The sequence below is a fragment of the Ranitomeya imitator genome, chromosome 1, assembly GCF_032444005.1.
Source record: "Ranitomeya imitator isolate aRanImi1 chromosome 1, aRanImi1.pri, whole genome shotgun sequence".
Lineage (NCBI taxonomy): Eukaryota > Metazoa > Chordata > Amphibia > Anura > Dendrobatidae > Ranitomeya > Ranitomeya imitator.
Window position 1 is genome coordinate 372,557,471 of NC_091282.1, and position 19,782 is coordinate 372,577,252.

General features: G+C 42.4%; 2 protein-coding genes across 2 annotated transcripts in view; both read left to right on the plus strand.

Moving 5' to 3' along the window:
• The window catches only part of CDH24 (cadherin 24), a 213,542-nt gene that overhangs the window by 75,379 nt on the left and 118,381 nt on the right, over nt 1-19,782 (plus strand). The gene's annotated exons all lie outside the window — the stretch shown is intronic.
• Nucleotides 6,706-9,608, plus strand: LOC138657510 (uncharacterized). The gene is made up of 6 exons (XM_069745289.1): nt 6,706-6,825; nt 6,905-6,979; nt 7,306-7,498; nt 7,666-7,828; nt 8,592-9,235; nt 9,604-9,608. Exons 1-6 carry the CDS (start codon nt 6,781-6,783, stop codon nt 9,606-9,608), a joined length of 1,125 nt encoding a protein of 374 aa, XP_069601390.1. The 5' UTR covers nt 6,706-6,780.

Sequence of the window (19,782 nt, forward strand, 5' to 3'; positions counted from 1 at the left end):
TATTAGATCATTTCAAAGTCCATTCCATGATGTATGAAGCAAAAATAAAGGGAGGAAGAAATGATGCGTTTCGAGCGCTGTACTGCGTTCTTTGTGAAAGCTTTGTCAAACATCGCAATGCGTTACTTTTTTCTCTCTGTTTCTTTCGTGCTGCTAATGCACCTAATGCACGGACTGGCCACAGGTCTCTCGACCAGAGCGCGACATCTTTGTGTATTTCTATGAGGTTGTCGTTCTCGGGTCGGGAGAGCCATGACCAGTCCATGCAGTGCAGACTGATCTCAGGCTGATTTGTACATATGTCAGGACGAGCCCTAAGATGAGGCAGGCTCCTTGGTATGTAGGCTGGAAACCAGAAGATTACTTTTTTCGATGACTTTGGACTGACGTGAAGTAATTACACTGTGCATATTTGTCTTCTACTTACATTTGCATTATTTTGTCTCTATGCCGCTAAACATCATGTTATTAATAGTAAAATAAAGATGACTGGTGGTTACTTTTGGTCCCTGGCGGCTTTGCACACTCTGTTATGAAAGAAAAGTGTTTAAAATTTATTTCCAAGCAGCTCTGCAGTGATAATACTTATGTCAATGTTTCATTATTCCTCAGAACTGTACAAGAGAGATTAAAGTAAAATTGCTTCCAGAACCAATGTGACCTTTAATATTAAAAAAAAAAACACTCGACATGTAAAAATCTGGATGTGACTGCTGTTAAAGTGTCACTCTGCAACTTTAAATAGTGGTATCTATGAATACCTGTAGTACAGCCCTCCAAAGTAGAATTCAGTGCTGCTGTTTACTACTCCCTCTATCCGCTTGTAAAGTATGCACTGGCGGCATTTTTCAATTCCAGGACTCCTCTATTTAAATAATGACACCGTGCCCAATGCAGGACAGGTACAGTGCTGAGAACTGAGAGTCTGCCCATAGAATCATAGAATGTTGGAGGTGGAAGGGACCTCCAGGGTCATTGTGTCCAACCCCCGCTCAATGCAAGATTCACTAAACCATCTCAGAGAGATGTCTATCCAGCCTCTGTAGACTTCCATTGAAGGAGAACTCACCACCTCCCGTGGCAGCCTGTTCCACTTATTGACCACCCTCACTGTCAAAAAGTTTTTTTATAATATCTAATCTGTGTCTTCTTACAAATACTGATGTAAAATGCTGAGCAAATACTGAACGTGTGAACGTCGCCTAAAAAAAAAAAAAGGTATATCCAGCTCATCACATCTGCTCAGCATTAAGAAAGACAAGGTGGTCAGTAGTGATGAGCGAATATACTCTTTACTCGAGATTGCTCGAGCATGCTGCCGACTTTGTCTGATTAATCTAATACTGGAGATACAAGTTGTACTGAGGTAAGGAAAGGCCGCTTACACTGCTGACCACTAGTGATGAGCGAATATACTCGTTACTCAAGATTTCCCAAGCATGCCCTGGTGTCCTCCGAGTATTTTTTAGTGCTCGGAGATTTAGTTTTCCTCCCCTCAGCTGAATGATTTACATCTGTTAGCCAGCATAAGTAGTAGGAAATCCCCACATGTACTTATGCTGGCTAACAGATGTAGAGCATGCTTGGGAAATCTCGAGTAACGATTTAACACTTTAATTTAATAGAGACACTTCTTACATTGCTAAAGAGGAATATGTAATAAAAGAAGGGATATGAGATGGTTTACTGTATGTAAACCATGTGTCATATCCTGTCGGGTTTGTGAAGGAGATAGGAAAAGCCGGCAATTGAATTACCAGCTTTTCTGCCATCTAGCGCTGAATTAAATATATATATATATATGTATATATATATATATATATATATATATATGTATATATATATATGTGTCTCACTGACATATATATATACCTATACTATGTGTACACATTTGTTCTACCTATTCTATTCTGTCAGCGTGATTTTACTCTACACCGTGCTGCATTGCCGGCTTTTCTATAGAACACCGCTGCGTATTTCTCGCAAGTCACACTGCTGGTCCGTGTGTAATCCGTAATTTTCTCGCCCCCATTGACTTTCATTGGCGTATTTTTTGCGCAATACGCTGACAAACGCAGCATGCTGCGATTTTCTTCAGCCGTAGAATACCGTATAATACGGATGCGTAATATACGGCAGATAGGAGCTGCCCCATAGGGAATAATTGGGCCGTGTGCAATGCGTATTTTCTGGACATATTTTCTGCGCTCATACGTCCGTAAAACTCCAGCCTAAGAGCCGTTGTCATATGTGGTAGAAGTTGTTTAATTGTACTACCCATCTGGGAAGGCGAAATATTCAGTAAATACAATTTTGAATCAAAAGGGACCCGGAGATCAGTAACTTTAAAAATAAGGAATATAACATTTTCCCCAAAACTTTGGAGGACTGAGCATAACCAAAACATATGGGGTAGGTCACCTACTAATGTTCTACACCTCCAATAATGATCAGGAAATGTGGGATGAATTTATGCAAGAGACAGGGAGTATGGTAACAAAACATAAACAGTTTATATTGGCTTTCCCTGTAGGTATAAGGCTGCCGTCACACTAGCAGTATTTGGTCAGTATTTTACATCAGTATTTGTAAGCCAAAACCAGGAGCGGAACAAATAGAGGAAAAGTATAATAGAAACATATGCACCACTTCTGTATTTATCACCCACTCCTGGTTTTGGCTTACAAATACTGATGTAAAATACTGACCAAATACTCCTAGTGTGACGGCAGCCTAACAGCTTGGCCTCATTTCTCTATGTCTGTTGCTAGACCTGAGGGGAAAGATGTTCAGCCTGCGTTTCCCTCAACACACCTTGTTTTCCAATATTAGATCAAAAATCCAAAATGAGCAGCAATGTGAGCTGCCTCCTCTTACCTCTGTACCCGTTGTATCTCCAGTATTAGATCAGACAGGGCAGGCAGCATTGTCAGCGGTCTCTTCTGACTTCATCACCCCTGGTACCTCCAGTAATAGTTCAGGAAGGCTGGGTAGATTGCAGTGTGAGCTGCTTTTCCTAACCTTAGCACACTTGGTATCTCCAGTATTAGATTAGATAGATAAGATGGGCAGCAGAGCTGAGATCTCCAATAATAGACCAGAAAGACAAGCTAGTCATCAGTTTGAGCAGCCTTTTCTTCAGAATGACAGGGTAGAAACAAGCGTGAGTAGTCTGTTTTTACTTAAATAGCCCTCTCCAGCATTAGATCAAAAAGACGGTGGACAGCAGTTTGAGCATTCTTCTTACCTCAGCAACTCAAGTTTCTCAAGTATTAGATAAGAAAGACAGGCTAAGAAAGAAATACAGACAGTGTTAGCATCCTCTTCTTACTTCAGCACACATGATATCTCAAGTATTAGGCCGGGATCACACATACGCGAGATACGGCTGAGTCTCGCAGGTGAAAACCCAGCTCTGGCGCCGGCACTCCGGAGCGTGCAGTCGCACAGCAACACATGGAGCTGCACGCTCCGCTCCAGAGTGCCAGCGCCAGAGCTGGGTTTTCACCTGCGAGGCTCGGCCGTATCTCGCGTATGTGTGATCCCGGCCTTAGACAAGAAAAACAGGGTGAATAGCAGTATGAGCAGCCTCTTCTTACCTCAGCACACCTGGTATCACCAATATAAGATCAGAGAGACAGGGTGAATAGCAGTGTGAGCAGCCTCCTCTTAGCTCAGCACACCTGGTATCTCCAATATAAGATCAGAGAGACAGGGTGAATAGCAGTGTGAGCAGCCTCCTCTTAGCTCAGCACACCTGGTATCTCCAATATAAGATCAGAGAGACAGGGTGAATAGCAGTGTGAGCAGCCTCCTCTTAGCTCAGCACACGTGGTATCTCCAATATAAGATCAGAGAGACGGGGTGAATTGCAGTAAGAGCAGCATCTTCTTACCTCAGCACACCTGGTATCTCCAATATAAGATCAGAGAGACAGGGTGAATAGCAGTATGAGCAGCATCTTCTTACCTCAGCACACCTGGTATCTCCAATATAAGATCAGAGAGACAGGGTGAATAGCAGTATGAGCAGCATCTTCTTACCTCAGCACACCTGGTATCTCCAATATAAGATCAGAGAGACAGGGTGAATAGCAGTATGAGCAGCATCTTCTTACCTCAGCACACCTGGTATCTCCAATATAAGATCAGAGAGACAGGGTGAATAGCAGTATGAGCAGCCTCCTCTTAGCTCAGCACACCTGGTATCTCCAATATAAGATCAGAGAGACAGGGTAAATAGCAGTATGATTATCCTCTTCTTACCTCAGCACACCTGGTATCTCCAATGTAAGATCAGAGAGACAGGTTGAATAGCAGTATGAGCAGCCTCTTCTTACCTCAGCACACCTGGTATCTCCAATATAAGATCAGAGAGACAGGGTGGACAGCAGTGTGAGCAGCCTCTTCTTACCTCAGCACACCTGGTATCTCCAATATAAGATCAGAGAGACAGGGTGAATAGCAGTATGATCAGCCTCCTCTTAGCTCAACACACCTCTTATCTCCAATATAAGATCAGAGAGACAGGGTGAATAGCAGTATGAGCAGCCTCTTCTTACCTCAGCACACCTGGTATCTCCAATATAAGATCAGAGAGACAGGGTGGACAGCAGTGTGAGCAGCCTCTTCTTACCTCAGCACACCTGGTATCTCCAGTATTAGATCAGACAGACATGGTGGTGGACAGCAGTGTGAGCAGCCTCTTCTTAGCTCAGCACACCTGGTATCTCCAATATAAGATCAGAGAGACAGGGTGGACAGCAGTGTGAGCGGCCTCCTCTTAGCTCAGCACACCTGGTATCTCCAATATAAGATCAGAGAGACAGGGTGGACAGCAGTGTGAGCGGCCTCCTCTTAGCTCAGCACACCTCGTATCTCCAATATAAGATCAGAGAGACAGGGTGAATAGCAGTATGAGCAGCCTCTTCTTACCTCAGCACACCTGGTATCTCCAATACAAGATCAGAGAGACAGGGTGGACAGCAGTGTGAGCGGCATCTTCTTAGCTCAGACTCCATGGTAGCTCCAGTATTATGAGATCCATTGAGAACATATTTTTCTACATGATGTAGGCAGTGGCAGAGCTCCTTCCTGCAGATGCTCACAGGCACCTGCCCTAATACTCTAGGACATGTTTCTGTCATCTGTAAGGCTACGTTCACATTTGCGGTTTGTGCCGCAGCGTCGCCGCCGCAACAAAACGCATGCGTCGTGCGGCCCTATCTATAACATTGGCGCCGCATGGGGCCGCATGTGCATGCGTTGTGTTGCGTTTTACGCCGCATGCGGCGTTAGGGCGCACCTGTCTGGGCGCAGCAAACGCAACATGTTGCATTTTTCGGGCGGCGCCGACCTTTTAAAAAACGCATGCGTCGTGTTTGCGTCGTGTTTGCGTCGTCGATGCGCCTATTCCCACATAGACTTGTATTGACAACGCAGACGACGCAAGTACCTGCGTCGCGGTGCGTTGTACGACGCATGCGTTTTCCAATAAAAAATGCAAAACATTGTCTAGACTTTGTCTAGACACAAAAAAAACAACCTATATATATAAAAGAAAAAGGGGTTTGCCATTGTCTTTTACAAGTCATCACCCAGGAGAGAATCTGGAGAGAATCTGCTTTCCAAACTTGTAAGTATATATTTCTCTTTGCACATTTTGTATTCTGTGTTTTATTTCTTGATTTTTATTTATTTTTGCAATGTTTGGTCTGTGCTATTTTACGGTTATGGATTGTTATTGAAAAATTGTTTTTCTGGTTCTGATGTTCTTCTGGCTTTATATGATTGCGTTTATTGTCTTTGGCCTTTTTTTTTTTTTTACGTTGGTTTTGGATTGGTTTTGTGTTTTGTTCTTGTGTCATGTGGTTGTTCAATGTCTTGATTTTGGCTCATTTTTTCTTGTAAAATTTCAGGTGCATGTTTTTCTGGTTTCTATTGTTGGTGGTAACTGTGTGGCATTTTCTTGGCTCATGTCTTGCTGTGTTTTTATTATGCTGTTGGCTTTATTTTTTCTTTCCTTGAGTGTCTTTTCTTGCTGGTGGGGGGGCTACATTTATGATGTCTCATTTGTATTGTATAGTTCCGTGCTGCTATGCCATTATAGTTTCAATTGTACTTTCCCTTTATTTAAAAAAAAATCTCTGATGTTTTTACGTCGTTTTCCGTATGGCATATATCTTCCTTCATTGACTGTTTGCATTGCCAAGTGTGTAGTATAATTTTTTTTTTTTTTTTTTTTTTTTGGGTGGTGCCCTTTTTGAAAATTTCATGTGTTTTCTTTTCTATTTGACTATGGTTTATCTTTGGGTTGCTGTATATTTTTACAGCGGTTGTCCCGTAATGTTTATTGCTTATTATCTAGAATGGTATTTATTGCCTTTTTCTGATGTCTTTCTGTGGTTAGATGTCACCAGATGGTGTTTTTTTGGATCATGTCTTGTTGCAATTGTAAAGTATGGCGTTCATTATTTTGCTATTTCATTGTCCTTTTTTGTGCCTGTAATGTTTTTTTGGAAAGTTTTGATATGTAAAAATTTGGACATAGGTGTCTATTTTTGCTTAATTTTGCTTGGGTCTATTCTTGTATAGTTTCTTCTATTGTCTTCTCTTGCAATGTATGGCGTTGTGGTGTCGCTTTCTGATTTTGCATTGTCCTATCAGTCAACAGTCAATTGTGGTTGTTTAAATTTTTGGGCCTATTTTATTGCATGTGCCATAGTTAGGTTTGGATGTGATTTTTTTTCCCATTTTTTCATGGCAGAACAAACTTGCAAGAATGGCGAGTGATTCTGAACATAGCCAATCGGCGCAGGGGAGTGCGGTGAGTAATTATGTCCATTTGCTTACTATTCACTGTCATTTGTAGTATTGAAAATAATTTCTTTATACAATTTTTACAGGCTTCTTCAAGTGAGGGGGAAGGCAGTCAGCGGGAGCAGCAAGGTCAGGGCCAAGGTGTGGCGTCAGGACGGCGAGTGAGTATTTTTTTTTAACATTTTTTTTTTTTTTTTTTTTAGTAGCATCCTGCTGTGCGGAACATTACATTTGAGTAGCATCCTGCTTTCACTAGGGATGTTTAGTAAGCTTACATTAATTATAACTTTTCAGGGTAGCAAGTATTGGGGGGAAGGTAACAAAGGTGAAACTTTCAGAACAAAAACATTCCAAAATACAGGTGTAGAAACTATCAATATACATATATCAAATGGCAAAGGATAGGGCCAAGGTACATATCATGACAGGTGCTGGTGGTTGTTAATATTTGCATATTTCTAACCTTTTTGGTTTGTAATTTTTCTAGGTTTCACAACGGGACCAAGGAGTAATTGACGTGGAGCTCCTGATCTCCAGCATCCAGGAGCGTGGCCCGTTGTGGGACAGCCGTGACTCCCGGCACATGGACCAGGTGGTGTTGAGGCGTTTGTGGGTAGAGGTGGCAAAGTCGCTGTGGGAGGGCTTTGACATTGCTCCAGCCAAGGACAAAGCCAACTTTGGTGAGTATTGCTGATACGCCGTGCTGATACGCTGCTATGACCCATCTTTCCAGGATAAACACAACCGTGTGTGATGCAATCAACGCCTAAAGTTTGCATCGCACACGGTTGTTTTATCCTTTTAAAATGCTAAATATGTAACCTTTTTTTTTTCTTTGCATTCACAGTTAAAAGGTTGAGGATCAGATGGCGATCCATGAAGGACCGTTTCAATAAGGGGATCCGGGCTGAGGAGGAGCGATCAAAGAGTGGTGCTGCTGCGGCCAAGTCTGTGCCATACAAATACAGCAAGGCTTTACAGTTCTTAAGACCGGTCCTTGGCCGCCGACAGTAAGTATTTTGTCCACAAACCATATTGCACAGCCACATTACATTGCCCAGCCACTTAGCCTACTGCACAGCCACATAGTACATTGCCCAGCCACGTACATTGTGCATCCACATAGTATATTGGCAGGGCACTATATCGCAGCCACATAGTACACGTTCTAGCCACGTATCCACATAGTATATTTCCCAGGCACATAGTGTATTGGCCATCCATGTAGTCAGCGTAACATATTGGCCATCCACGTAAATTTATCCCTAGTGAAATGGTATATAGGCCATTAGTTATTTTTTGGGTTAAGCGTGAGTCCTTGTAGTCCATGACAGGTTAAGTTCTGAGTGAGGGTAGTTCTGATCGCAGGAATAATGATGAAGTCTCGATCACATGATCCTAACGTCATTGTCGTTCCTGCAATCAGATCAGCGAAATCACTGTGTATTTTTTTTTTTTTTTTTTTATCTTGACATTAAATTTTATACTATTTTTGCGGCATAGGCAGCGTCAAGAAAGAGTTTTAGATTCCAAAATTTTTTTTACCCACAGTGGTATGCGGTCAAAAGGCTTTGGCAGCGGGAATGTCCATGATTGTTATCGTCAGCCATAACGGTCAGCTGGCGATAACAATCAGCAATTTATTATAGGCCACACAGACTGAGAGACAGAGGATTTGTATTGTTGTGTAATGTAATGTTATTTTTATTCCAGGAGTTGGCGTATGGGATAGGTTATTAATTGAAGACTAATTTTTCCATTATCTTTTCACAGGACACACAGCAGCACCCTCGAGAGAGCTCGCCCCGCAGGAGCGGACCTTCATGAATCGCCATCTGACCCATCACAGCCCTCCCACAGCGACAGCAGGCTTGCACCGCCATCTGGAGAACCGGCAGCCGGTACATCAGGTGTTCCCCTGCCCGAGGCCTCTGGCGCACCTTCGTTTGGGAATTCCCGACAGCGCCAGCGGGCCTCGGACAGGCCAGCCATGCCCGAATTTTTGCATTTGAGCACGGTTTTCCAGAACTGTTTCAAGGCGTTGAGCGATAAAATGGACACTCGTCTGTCCAATATCGACCGGCGCCTTGAAACTATGGAATCCGAGCTCTCGAGTCCGGCCAAACATTTCTTTAGTACCATTGCTAAGGGCATGGTGGAACACCTTACGCCGGAACTCCAGATTTCGGTAATGCAGGCCTGCAACACTACCTACGTGAGGGCTCTCCAGCAGGCTCGGGTCATGCAGTCAGCGACAATGCCTGTAGTGCCGTCGCTGGCAAGCATGACTCCGACTCCTGCTGGAGAGCCACTCCAGCCACCCCACCGTGGTCCACGTGCCGAGCGACGCCACCACAGGCACCATAGCATAGTGCCGCCGACTCCTGCTCCTGCCATGCCCTCATCCTCCCATAGGCGTCATTCTGGGGGAGCTGCCGCGGGAGCAAAAAAACGCAAAAAAAGAAAGAGGACACACACTCAGGCACACACTGAGGCTCTGGCTGCTCCAGTACAGACACCAAGTGCGCGTCGGGGCTCTAGCCGCAGCAGGAGCAGCCAGGGCCAACCAAGAAAAACTCAAAGGCTTGTGTCGCCTCCTCCCTCCCCTACAGAGGTGGCGGTTTCTTCCCCAGTATACCCTGCGGAGGGTTTGGACCTGCCATCGAGCCTCCTGGACTATAGGACATCATCCTCCTCTTCGCCATCATCCTCCTGTTCATCATCATCCTCCCCTTCCTCTCCCCATTCCAAACAAGACACATACCATTCCCCCATGGTGGCACAGGTTGAAACCCCCTAAGTTTATTTCCCCCTTTTTTTCTCTGTTTCCCCCCCAATAAAAAATTTTGGTTTAAAAAAACAATATTTGTTCTTAGTTTCCAGAATATTTCTCGGCAAGTCACGCCGTGTGCTGTCTACACATATTTTGTGCTTCAAACACCTCATATATGCAATGTCAGACACTATTTTTACAATTGTTAGTTTGCCTTTTTTTGGGTGTCTCTCATTGCTGTATGAGGTGTTCACAAACACTAAAGTGTATGAGGTGTTCACACTTAATGCAGCAGCGAAACAGACAATGATGCAGATCACTGCAGCATCGCTGTTTGGTCCCTGGAGAGCTGTCACACAGACAGCTCTCCAGCGAACAACGATGCAGAGGCCCACGGGTAACCAGGGTAAACATCATGTTGCTAAGCGCAGGGCCACGCTTCCGATATTTACCCTGGTTACCATTGTAAAACATCGCTGTTATCGTTGCGTTTGCTGTAAAACACAAAGATACACGGCGATCAGACAAACAAATAAATATGTTATGGTATGGTATAAAAATGTTATTTGAATCGGTATAAAATTAGAAAAATTTTTTATTAAACAACAACATTTTAAAAACAACGGGTTCCAGTTTTTTATAGGCACATTAAATTTGTGAACTATAGTTAGATGCCAAATTTGACATATACCCAACCAACCTAAACGGAACATTTATTGCACATTTACTGGAGAATTACTTTATTTTCATATATTTTTAGCACAGTCACAGTAGAGGTATTTATTGGTGTAGTTAAAATCAGAAGACAGTCCAACAGTAACATTACTACACCATTTGATCTTGCCATGACACACGGCCAACATCTGACACAAAATAGGCCGCAAAACGATCCCGCATCTGCGCAATTTCCACACTTGTCCTCAGAGGATGATCATGGTAATCGGGCAATGGGTTGGCTATGGGTTCATCGAGTTCCACATTCATTCTCTCTTTGGCCATAATGAAATTGTGGAGAACCACACAAGCCTTCACCACCTCATCCACTGTTTCAATTTTAAGATTAATGGCGGATCCTAATATCCGCCATTTGGAGACAAGGATGCCAAAGGCGCATTCCACAGTCCTTCTGGCCCTGGACAGTCTGTAATTGAAAACCCTTTTTGTATGGTCCAAGCCCCGACTGGAGTAGGGTTTCAATAGGTTGGCAGACATTTGGAATGCCTCATCCCCAACCACAACAAATGGCATCGCAGGGCCTTCGGTGTGGGGAAGAGGTTGTGGCTGTGGGAAATTAAAATTGTTGCCATATAATTTTTGGCCCATATCCGACTCTTTAAATGTGCGCGAGTCATTTGCACGCCCAAATGCACCAATGTCCACTGCGAGAAAACGGCAGTCCGCACCGGCAATTGCCATGAGCACAGTTGAAAAGTATTTTTTGTAATTGTAGAAAAGGGATCCACTTTTCGCAGGCTTGGTAATCCGAATGTGCTTTCCATCCACTGCGCCAATACAGTTTGGAAAAGAACACACTTGCTCGAATTTCTGTGCGTTGGCCTCCCAGATTTCGCTTGTAGGGACGGGTAAAAATTCCTCCCGGAGATTATCCCACAATGCGCGGCATGTCTCAGCAATAATTCCGGAAAGAGTGGAGACTCCAATCCGGAATTGAAAATGAAGTGATCTCAACGTCTCTCCGGTAGCCAGGAAACTGCCAAGAAGATAAAGAAATTTAGATTAAAGTACATTGTAATTTATAAAAGTACATTGACCATTACAATTAAAAACAAAAAATAAAAATAAAATAAAAAGTAAATACATATCACAGTCATTCAAACAGCAACGTACCGTAGAGTCACCAGCAGCCGTTCCTCTGTGGAAATAGCTCTCCGGAGCTGCGTGTCCTGCCTGCTAATGGATCCTTCCACCCGACGCAGAAGATAGCGGAAGCTGTCCTGTGACATCCTGGTATATTCAAAATATTTTTCCCGGTTGTCATTCAGTTCGCCGAACAAGCAATGGTATGCTCCACGGCTCTCCCAGACTTCCACGATAGGGTGTATCCAAAAGCGGCGACGACTCCATCTCCGTTTTTCCCTTTCCCTTTGATTAAAACAGGCAACAGCATAGGCATGAGCCCAGGCAAATTCCATCTCCATATCCATGTAGATACTGTCCATGGGTCGCTCCATCATGAATACCAGCAAAATGGGAGGAATTCATCTCTGCCATGGTATATACACATTTTTAACACCAACCCTCTTCTAGCCATTGGTGGTCCTTATCTATTGTGTAGACACTTTTTTTTGTGGGAGGGGGATGAAGAATGACTCACTGCACTAAAAACGCATGCGTCGAAAAACGCTGCGTTTTTTGGTAAAAACGCAACTGCGTTTCAAAAAAACGCAGCGTTTTGCGCCGCATGCGTTGAACGCATGCGGCGCAAAACGCTGCGTTGTGCATGCGTTTTGCTGCGTTTTTGTTTGCGTTGTGCGTTGCGGCGACGACGCTGCGGCGCACAACGCAAATGTGAACTTAGACTTACCCAGCGATGGCAATTTTAATTTCTGTAAAGACTACCTCGCTATGCAAAACAATTGTGATTTGCTCATTAGAAGTATTGAGAACTAAATTTAGAATAACATTTCATTTAGTTATTTAGTTTGTTCAATTCCCAGAGAATTATCACAGAAGTATGCCACTCTGACCATGTCAAAATCACCTAAATTTTGTGTATCTCCCTTAGCGCAGGTACAGCTGTAGGTTCTTATCCGAGACAATCGGGCCTATGATGCAAATGACACTAATCAAACTGATCAGAGTGTCAGGAAAGAACAGTGGACCAAATAAATAGATAAATAAACCCAATGAACAAAGAATTTTTTTGTTAAAAAATATGTATAATGAGCATAAGAATAATAATGAGAGTGATATATTCGTGCCCAAGTGAAGAAATAAGGTAAAAGAAAAGGGCCACTGCTAAATCAATGAATGGCAGACCATTCGGTTATTGAGTACAACAAAGGAACCCTATGCATGGAGATCAATACATATATAAATGTAGATCCAATATCAATACATGAAGACCAAGGTAAAAAAAAATAGAAACCAAACGGTTATAATACAAAAGAGTATACCTTTATTAGAGAATATATATAAAAAATATATGAGTAGACAATAAACTACAATAACAGTAACGTGCCTGTAGCTGGAGGACAATTTATACAACAAAGATTGTACCAAATAGCCAAGATAAAAACAGACGCAAAAAGGAGGTGAGGTATGTATAAAAGAAATTAAAGGGCCAAATACCATATATAAGCTGGAGGAAACGGCACTCTGCTGTAATAATGAAGGAAAAATATATATGAAAAAACAACTATGTGTAAGGGAGAAATTGATAAAAGTAAGTAATAAATAAGAATAATGATAGTGTATATATATATATATATATATATATATATATATATATAAACCAATGCGTGTGCAAAAAGAACTGGTGCTACACTGCAAATAAATACAGACTATATGTACAAGATATGTAACAATTATGTGTGTGAATAAAAGCAATTGTGAATACAAACTACGTGAATGTAAAAAGAAAGTGCCAATTATATAAAAAAAGGAAAATGGAGGACACTAACAATTATCCAGAAGTGGTATGGCTATAAGGTGAAAATAAAACGTGTAAAAAAATATATATGTGAGAAATATATGTATAACTATATATATATTGATGGGATACACGATAAATTATATGACATTAAAGTATAAAAAGTAAAGTGCGTGTATGCTGGTCCAATGGCATATATAGATGGCAGCGCAAAGCGTAGCAATATAGAGTGTACAGAATATCACCCAAATAGGGAAAAAAGTGCAATGTGCATATACAATGGGTTTACTGGCCCATAGAAAAAATGCAACGCCGAAGCCAGAGACCAGCGAGGGGGTGTATGCAGAGTGCCCGAACCAAGCAGCAAGTTACCTCCTCCTGGGGTGCGCTGTACCTGGGGGATCGGACAGCTACTGGAGGAGGTAACTTGCTGCTTGGTTCGGGCACTCTGCATACACCCCCTCGCTGGTCTCTGGCTTCGGCGTTGCATTTTTTCTATGGGCCAGTAAACCCATTGTATATGCACATTGCACTTTTTCCCCTATTTGGGTGATATTCTGTACACTCTATATTGCTACGCTTTGCGCTGCCATCTATATATGCCATTGGACCAGCATACACGCACTTTACTTTTTATACTTTAATGTCATATAATTTATCGTGTATCCCATCAATATATATATAGTTATACATATATTTCTCACATATATATTTTTTTACACGTTTTATTTTCACCTTATAGCCATACCACTTCTGGATAATTGTTAGTGTCCTCCATTTTCCTTTTTTTATATAATTGGCACTTTCTTTTTACATTCACGTAGTTTTTATTCACAATTGCTTTTATTCACACACATAATTGTTACATATCTTGTACATATAGTCTGTATTTATTTGCAGTGTAGCACCAGTTCTTTTTGCACACGCATTGGTTTATATATATATATATATATATATATATATATATATATATATATACACTATCATTATTCTTATTTATTACTTACTTTTATCAATTTCTCCCTTACACATAGTTGTTTTTTCATATATATTTTTCCTTCATTATTACGGCAGAGTGCCGTTTCCTCCAGCTTATATATGGTATTTGGCCCTTTAATTTCTTTTATACATACCTCACCTCCTTTTTGCGTCTGTTTTTCTCTTGGCTATTTGGTACAATCTTTGTTGTATAAATTGTCCTCCAGCTACAGGCACGTTACTGTTATTGTTGTTTATTGTCTACTCATATATTTTTTATACATATTCTCTAATAAAGGTATACTCTTTTGTATTATAACCGTTTGGTTTCTATTTTTTTTTACCTTGGTCTTCATGTATTGATATTGGATCTACATTTATATATGTATTGATCTCCATGCATAGGGTTCCTTTGTTGTGATCAGAGTGTCAGTATAGTGTGATCTGATTCTCTCAGATGAGATAATAGCAGCACATTGTGAGGGAAGATGGAGAACAAAATTTCTCCATCTTCTCCATTGTGTCAGTACTCGGAAATCGAACTGTAATCAGATGTCATCCAAGTGCAGTCCGATGATTTCCATGCACTCATCAACTTGCATGGCAATCCGAATACTGGATCAAACTTGGGCATGCATCAATTTTTTTCCTAAGACAAAGTCTATTAGAGGCAAAAGTCAGGCATGAGCTATGAACTAACATAGGTCCTATTGTGATCTGATGTTTTGTCGGATCACACCCAGACTGTTGATGCGGTTGTCTGCACGAGCTCTTAGAAGCAGATTGCACAGAGCTGCATAGGTGATCCCCATTGACTAACCAGTATAAAATGTACTTTTATTTTAGTCCCATAGTGGGAGCTTAGATGTCATTGCTTTGAGCAGTAACTGCACGCTGACGGCTTCTTGAGTTAGGTATTTGATTTGACAGAGGCTATATATAAATGTATTGTGCATATTCACAGAACTGTATGTACTGCAGCTGTTAGACAAGTAAATTACTGTTATTTTTAGGCAAACCAAGATTAGACTTTTGAAATCCACTGTACTTGATCACACAGGTTTGGGTACCACATTATGTTACTGCGCTAAACATTAGGCTGTCCAATAATTCCGACAAGTAAGGGCTCATTCAGTTGTCCATTTTTTATGTACAAGTTCTATCTGTCAATTTCACAAACCCAATTTCTCTTACACTTTTGCAAACCATGTACAAAAAAAAGGAAACTTTTTAATTTTTAATATAAGAAATGGATCATGCTCTTTAATGCACGTCTGCGAGTCAGTGAAAAATGTGGAAAGCACTCAGAAGCCATCCATGCATTGTTAGTTGTTTATGTTTGTATGAAAAGATTAATTTGAGAAACCTTCTCTTGAGAAAAAAAAATGATGAAACTTTTGGTAAAAACTGACACAGTGATCAAATACTGATGAAACGCTGATCCAAAGATCACAACACATAGCATCTGATTGAACATTATGGCCAGGTTCAGATGACTGTCTGCAAAGTCACCCAATTTTCATCTGGATAGTGTTCCCTATGTCATCTCTATATTTTTTTTTACATTTGTACAGCACTTGTTTTATACATCAACAAACTAATAAATGGATGCCATACAGATGGTGTCCATATGACATCCCTTTTATGTTAAAGCACCCATTTAAGTTAATAGGCAATTCTGATTCCCAAAAAATAGATCAGAGTTAGTGCATGCTGAGATTTTTGAAATGTAGATCATGGTTCCTGATTTAAGTACTCTCAAGTGAACTAATTTATTGCTTGGATTGTTCTTTGTGTTGTTCTCATGCTATCAGTTTTGCATACGAACACCACATAGATGCAAAATATACTAGTCTGAATGAGCCCTAAGGCCTGTCCCACACGTCCAGATAATTCCGGTACCGGAAAAATTGGTAGCGGAATTATCCATGTCCGTGTGCTCATGTGGCACATCAGTGTGGCACACGTGCGGCATCTGTGTGCTGCCCATGTGCCGACTGGGTACCATACGCACCGTGCAGGAGACAGCGCTACAGTTAAGCGCTGTCCCTTGCATCTGGTGCTGAAGCCGCCATTCATTTCTTCTCTCTAGCAGCGTTCACTGGAGAGAAGATATGAAAAATCTTTTTTTTTTTTTTTTTTTGGTGTTTAAAAAAAAAGATCCCTGTCCCCAACCCCCTCCCACCCCCTGTGCGTGGTGCCGCTGTTAATAAAATACTTACCCGGCTCCCTCGCTGCTTCTTCTCCTCGCCGCAGCCTCTCCTGTATGAGCGGTCACGTGGTGCCGCCCATTACAGTGATGAATATGCGGCTCCACCCCTATGGGAGGTGGAGCATCATATTCATCACTGTAATGGGCGGCACCACGTGACCGCTCATACAGGAGAAGCTGCGGCGAGGAGAAGAAGCAGCGAGGGAGCCGGGTAAGTATTTTATTAACAGCGGCAGCACGCACAGGGGGTGGGAGGGGGTTGGGGACAGGGATCTTTTTTTTTAACACCAAAAAAAAAGATTTTTCATATCTTCTCTCCAGCGAATGCTGCTGGAGAGAAGAAATGAATGGCGGCTTCGGCACCACGCTGGGGGACAGCACTTACTGTAGCACTGTCTCCTGCACGGCACACGGACAGCATCCGTGTGCGGTACGTGTTTTACACGGACCCATTGACTTTAATGGGTCCATGTAATACGTGTGCTCCCACGAACACTGACATGTCTCCGTGTTTTTCAAACGGACACACTGTCCGTGAAAACATGCTGACATGTGCAGAGACACATTGATTTTAATGTGTCTACGTGAGTCAGTGTCTCCGGTACGTGAGGAAACTGTCACCTCACGTACCGGAGCCACTGACGTGTGAAAACGGCCTAAGGGAAAGACTTGTGCCTGTCTCACAAAAGCCTTGCAATTTTCACAAAACTTATACTATTACAATAGCCATACAACACTATAGCTCTCTTACTTGTCATATGTTTCCCAGAACACTACTCTTATGAACCACTTAATTTTTATGATGTATGCCTAAACTGAAATGTGCACGGGAATAAACATAATAGTTATTAAAAGGAATCTATTAGCAGATTTTATGCTATATAATCCGAGAGCAGCATGATATGTCACTTGCTAGGCTGTGTGTTGCTTCAATAAAATGAGTATTTCATCAGCAAGAGCTTATCACTACAGGACTAGATGTCTCATGTCTCCTATTCAACTGTTCTATCTAACCCAGCCTCCACCACTGATTTGCAGCTTTCTCTCAATAATCAGAAAGCTGCTAATCAGTGGTGTAAGTGGAATTAAACATGGCTCAGCATTCAGAAAACTGCTAGATTTGCAGCAGAGAAAACTGAGATCATATCAAATTCGATCATGCAGACCAGTAAGTGACACATCACTGGAATCGGGGTCTTTGTGTCTCCAGCATCATGCTGCTCTCATATTACATAACAAAAACTTGGTAACAGAATCCCTTTAATGGAATGCTAGTTTACAACAGGGGACCCTACAATCCTAGGAATTCCAACTTTGCCATTATGACTTTGACATATCATCAATTCTGTAGCTCTAAGGCTAGTTTCACATTTGCGGACGAGGGCTTTGCGGAGGGCTGCGTAGTTCCTCCATTAAGCCCCACCTAGTGACGCGCCTCTTCCTTCAGCTCTGCCTACATTGGCATGCGTCCAGCGTACCATATCTTTAACATTGGGTACGCAGGCCATGCGGATGTATGCAGATGCCTCCGCATGCATCGTTTTGATGCTGAGCCGACCGCAACAAAATGCAACATATTGCGTTCAATGCAGGTCGGCGCAGCGAAAAAATGACACATGCAGAGGCATCCGCATACATCCGCATGGCCTGTGCACCCAATGTTAAAGATAGGGTACGCAGGACGCATGCCAGCGTAAGCGGAGCTAAAGGAAGAGGCACAGCAGTGGGCGGGGCTTATCAGAGGAACTACACAGCCCTCCGCAAAGCCCTCGTCCGCAAATGTGAAACCAGCCTAAGGAACACTCTGGTCTTTTCCCATTTGAACTATAGTACGTTTCATACGTTGAGGTTTCAGAGAGGAGAATCATATGGTATGGTAACATTTTATCCGTGCATGTTCACTAATCACTATTTACTACTTGTTGCTTAGGTTGCCAGCCACTTCTGCAGTCCATCAGAGGTGGTTGGTATCATAAGCAAGTATAATGCACTTGCAGGCTGTTTACTGTTCATCTTGCAAGCACAGCCCTGAAGGTGACTGGTCACTGGATCCGGTCACCTTCTGTGATCCTGTATTCCAGAGTTTTCAGGCGCAAAGTTTCCTCTGTTTGCAGCATGGGAGAGCAAACAATTCAGGCCAGTGGCGTGACCAGCGCTGGTCTGAATTTCCAGTTCTTCAGGGGTAGAGATGAGCGAATTTGATCGTGTCAAGGCTTATTCGGCAAGCTATAGCTTTTACCCAATAAGCTGCACAGGGAACCCAGATACATGGAGCTTATTGGCTCCGCAGCTGCACGTGTCGCGGCTGTGTGACAGTCACAACACGTGCGTGGAGAGCCCAACGAACGGGATCTCCATACATGTGTCATGAGAGCTGATCAGCCAGAGCCATCCAGGAAGCCGAGTTCCCTCTGCAGCTTATTCGGTAAGTGTTATAGCTTGTCGAATAAACCATGACCCGATCAAATTCTCTCATCTCTATTCAGGAGTGCACTACTACCTCCCCCGGCAATCAAGAACCCGAGAGGCAGAGGAGCAGTGTACTCCTGAAGATTAAATAAACCTTTTAAGCAAAACTAACAATGAATCAAAATTTATTTTACTTTGCAGCAATTTATTTCAGCTAAAGCTTGAACACAATAAATGAGTAAAAGTATTCATCTTGTCAGTCCATTTTGTAGAATTTTCTTGTTGCTTATTTCGGTGTTATATTCTGGGCACCAGCCTGTATCAGTATGTAAATACAATAGTCAGCCTATGCGCTTAGAACAATACTGTTGATTACTTAGTACGGAGAAGAACCATATAATCTCAGTTATATTCATTTATAAGAGAGCTGAACATTATTCAAAATCATGGCAACATGAAGTTTTTGTCTTTAAAGTAAACCTAACAGCTGATAGATGCTGCATCATCCAAGGCCACACTGCGCCATTTCAAAGAAAAACACTTGAAAAGCCGCCGGGGACCGAGCCGTGCTGGAGACCAGTCCGTGGCTTCTCTCCACATACAATGGAGAAGATGGAGAAACGAAGATCTCCATCTTCTCCGCCCATGTGATCCGATTCTTGCATGCGAGAGAATCGGATCACAGTAAAATGACATTTGGATCACGCTCGCAGCAGAGTTTGAGCCGAGGGTCATTTTCATATATCCGATGCTCTCGCATGACAGGATCATCGGATGCCATATGCCAGCGTGAGCGAGCCCTAACTGCTTTCGAAGCCTGAAGCAGTTATAAAAAGCTTAAAAAGTCTGAACATATGCACAGAAGGTTGTTTAGACGTTGCAGTGCATGTACTCATTGTTTTTGGCATACCTTCATGGGGTTGCCCCGTGAACAAAAGTTCATTTTAACCCCTTCATGACCCAGCCTATTTTGACCTTA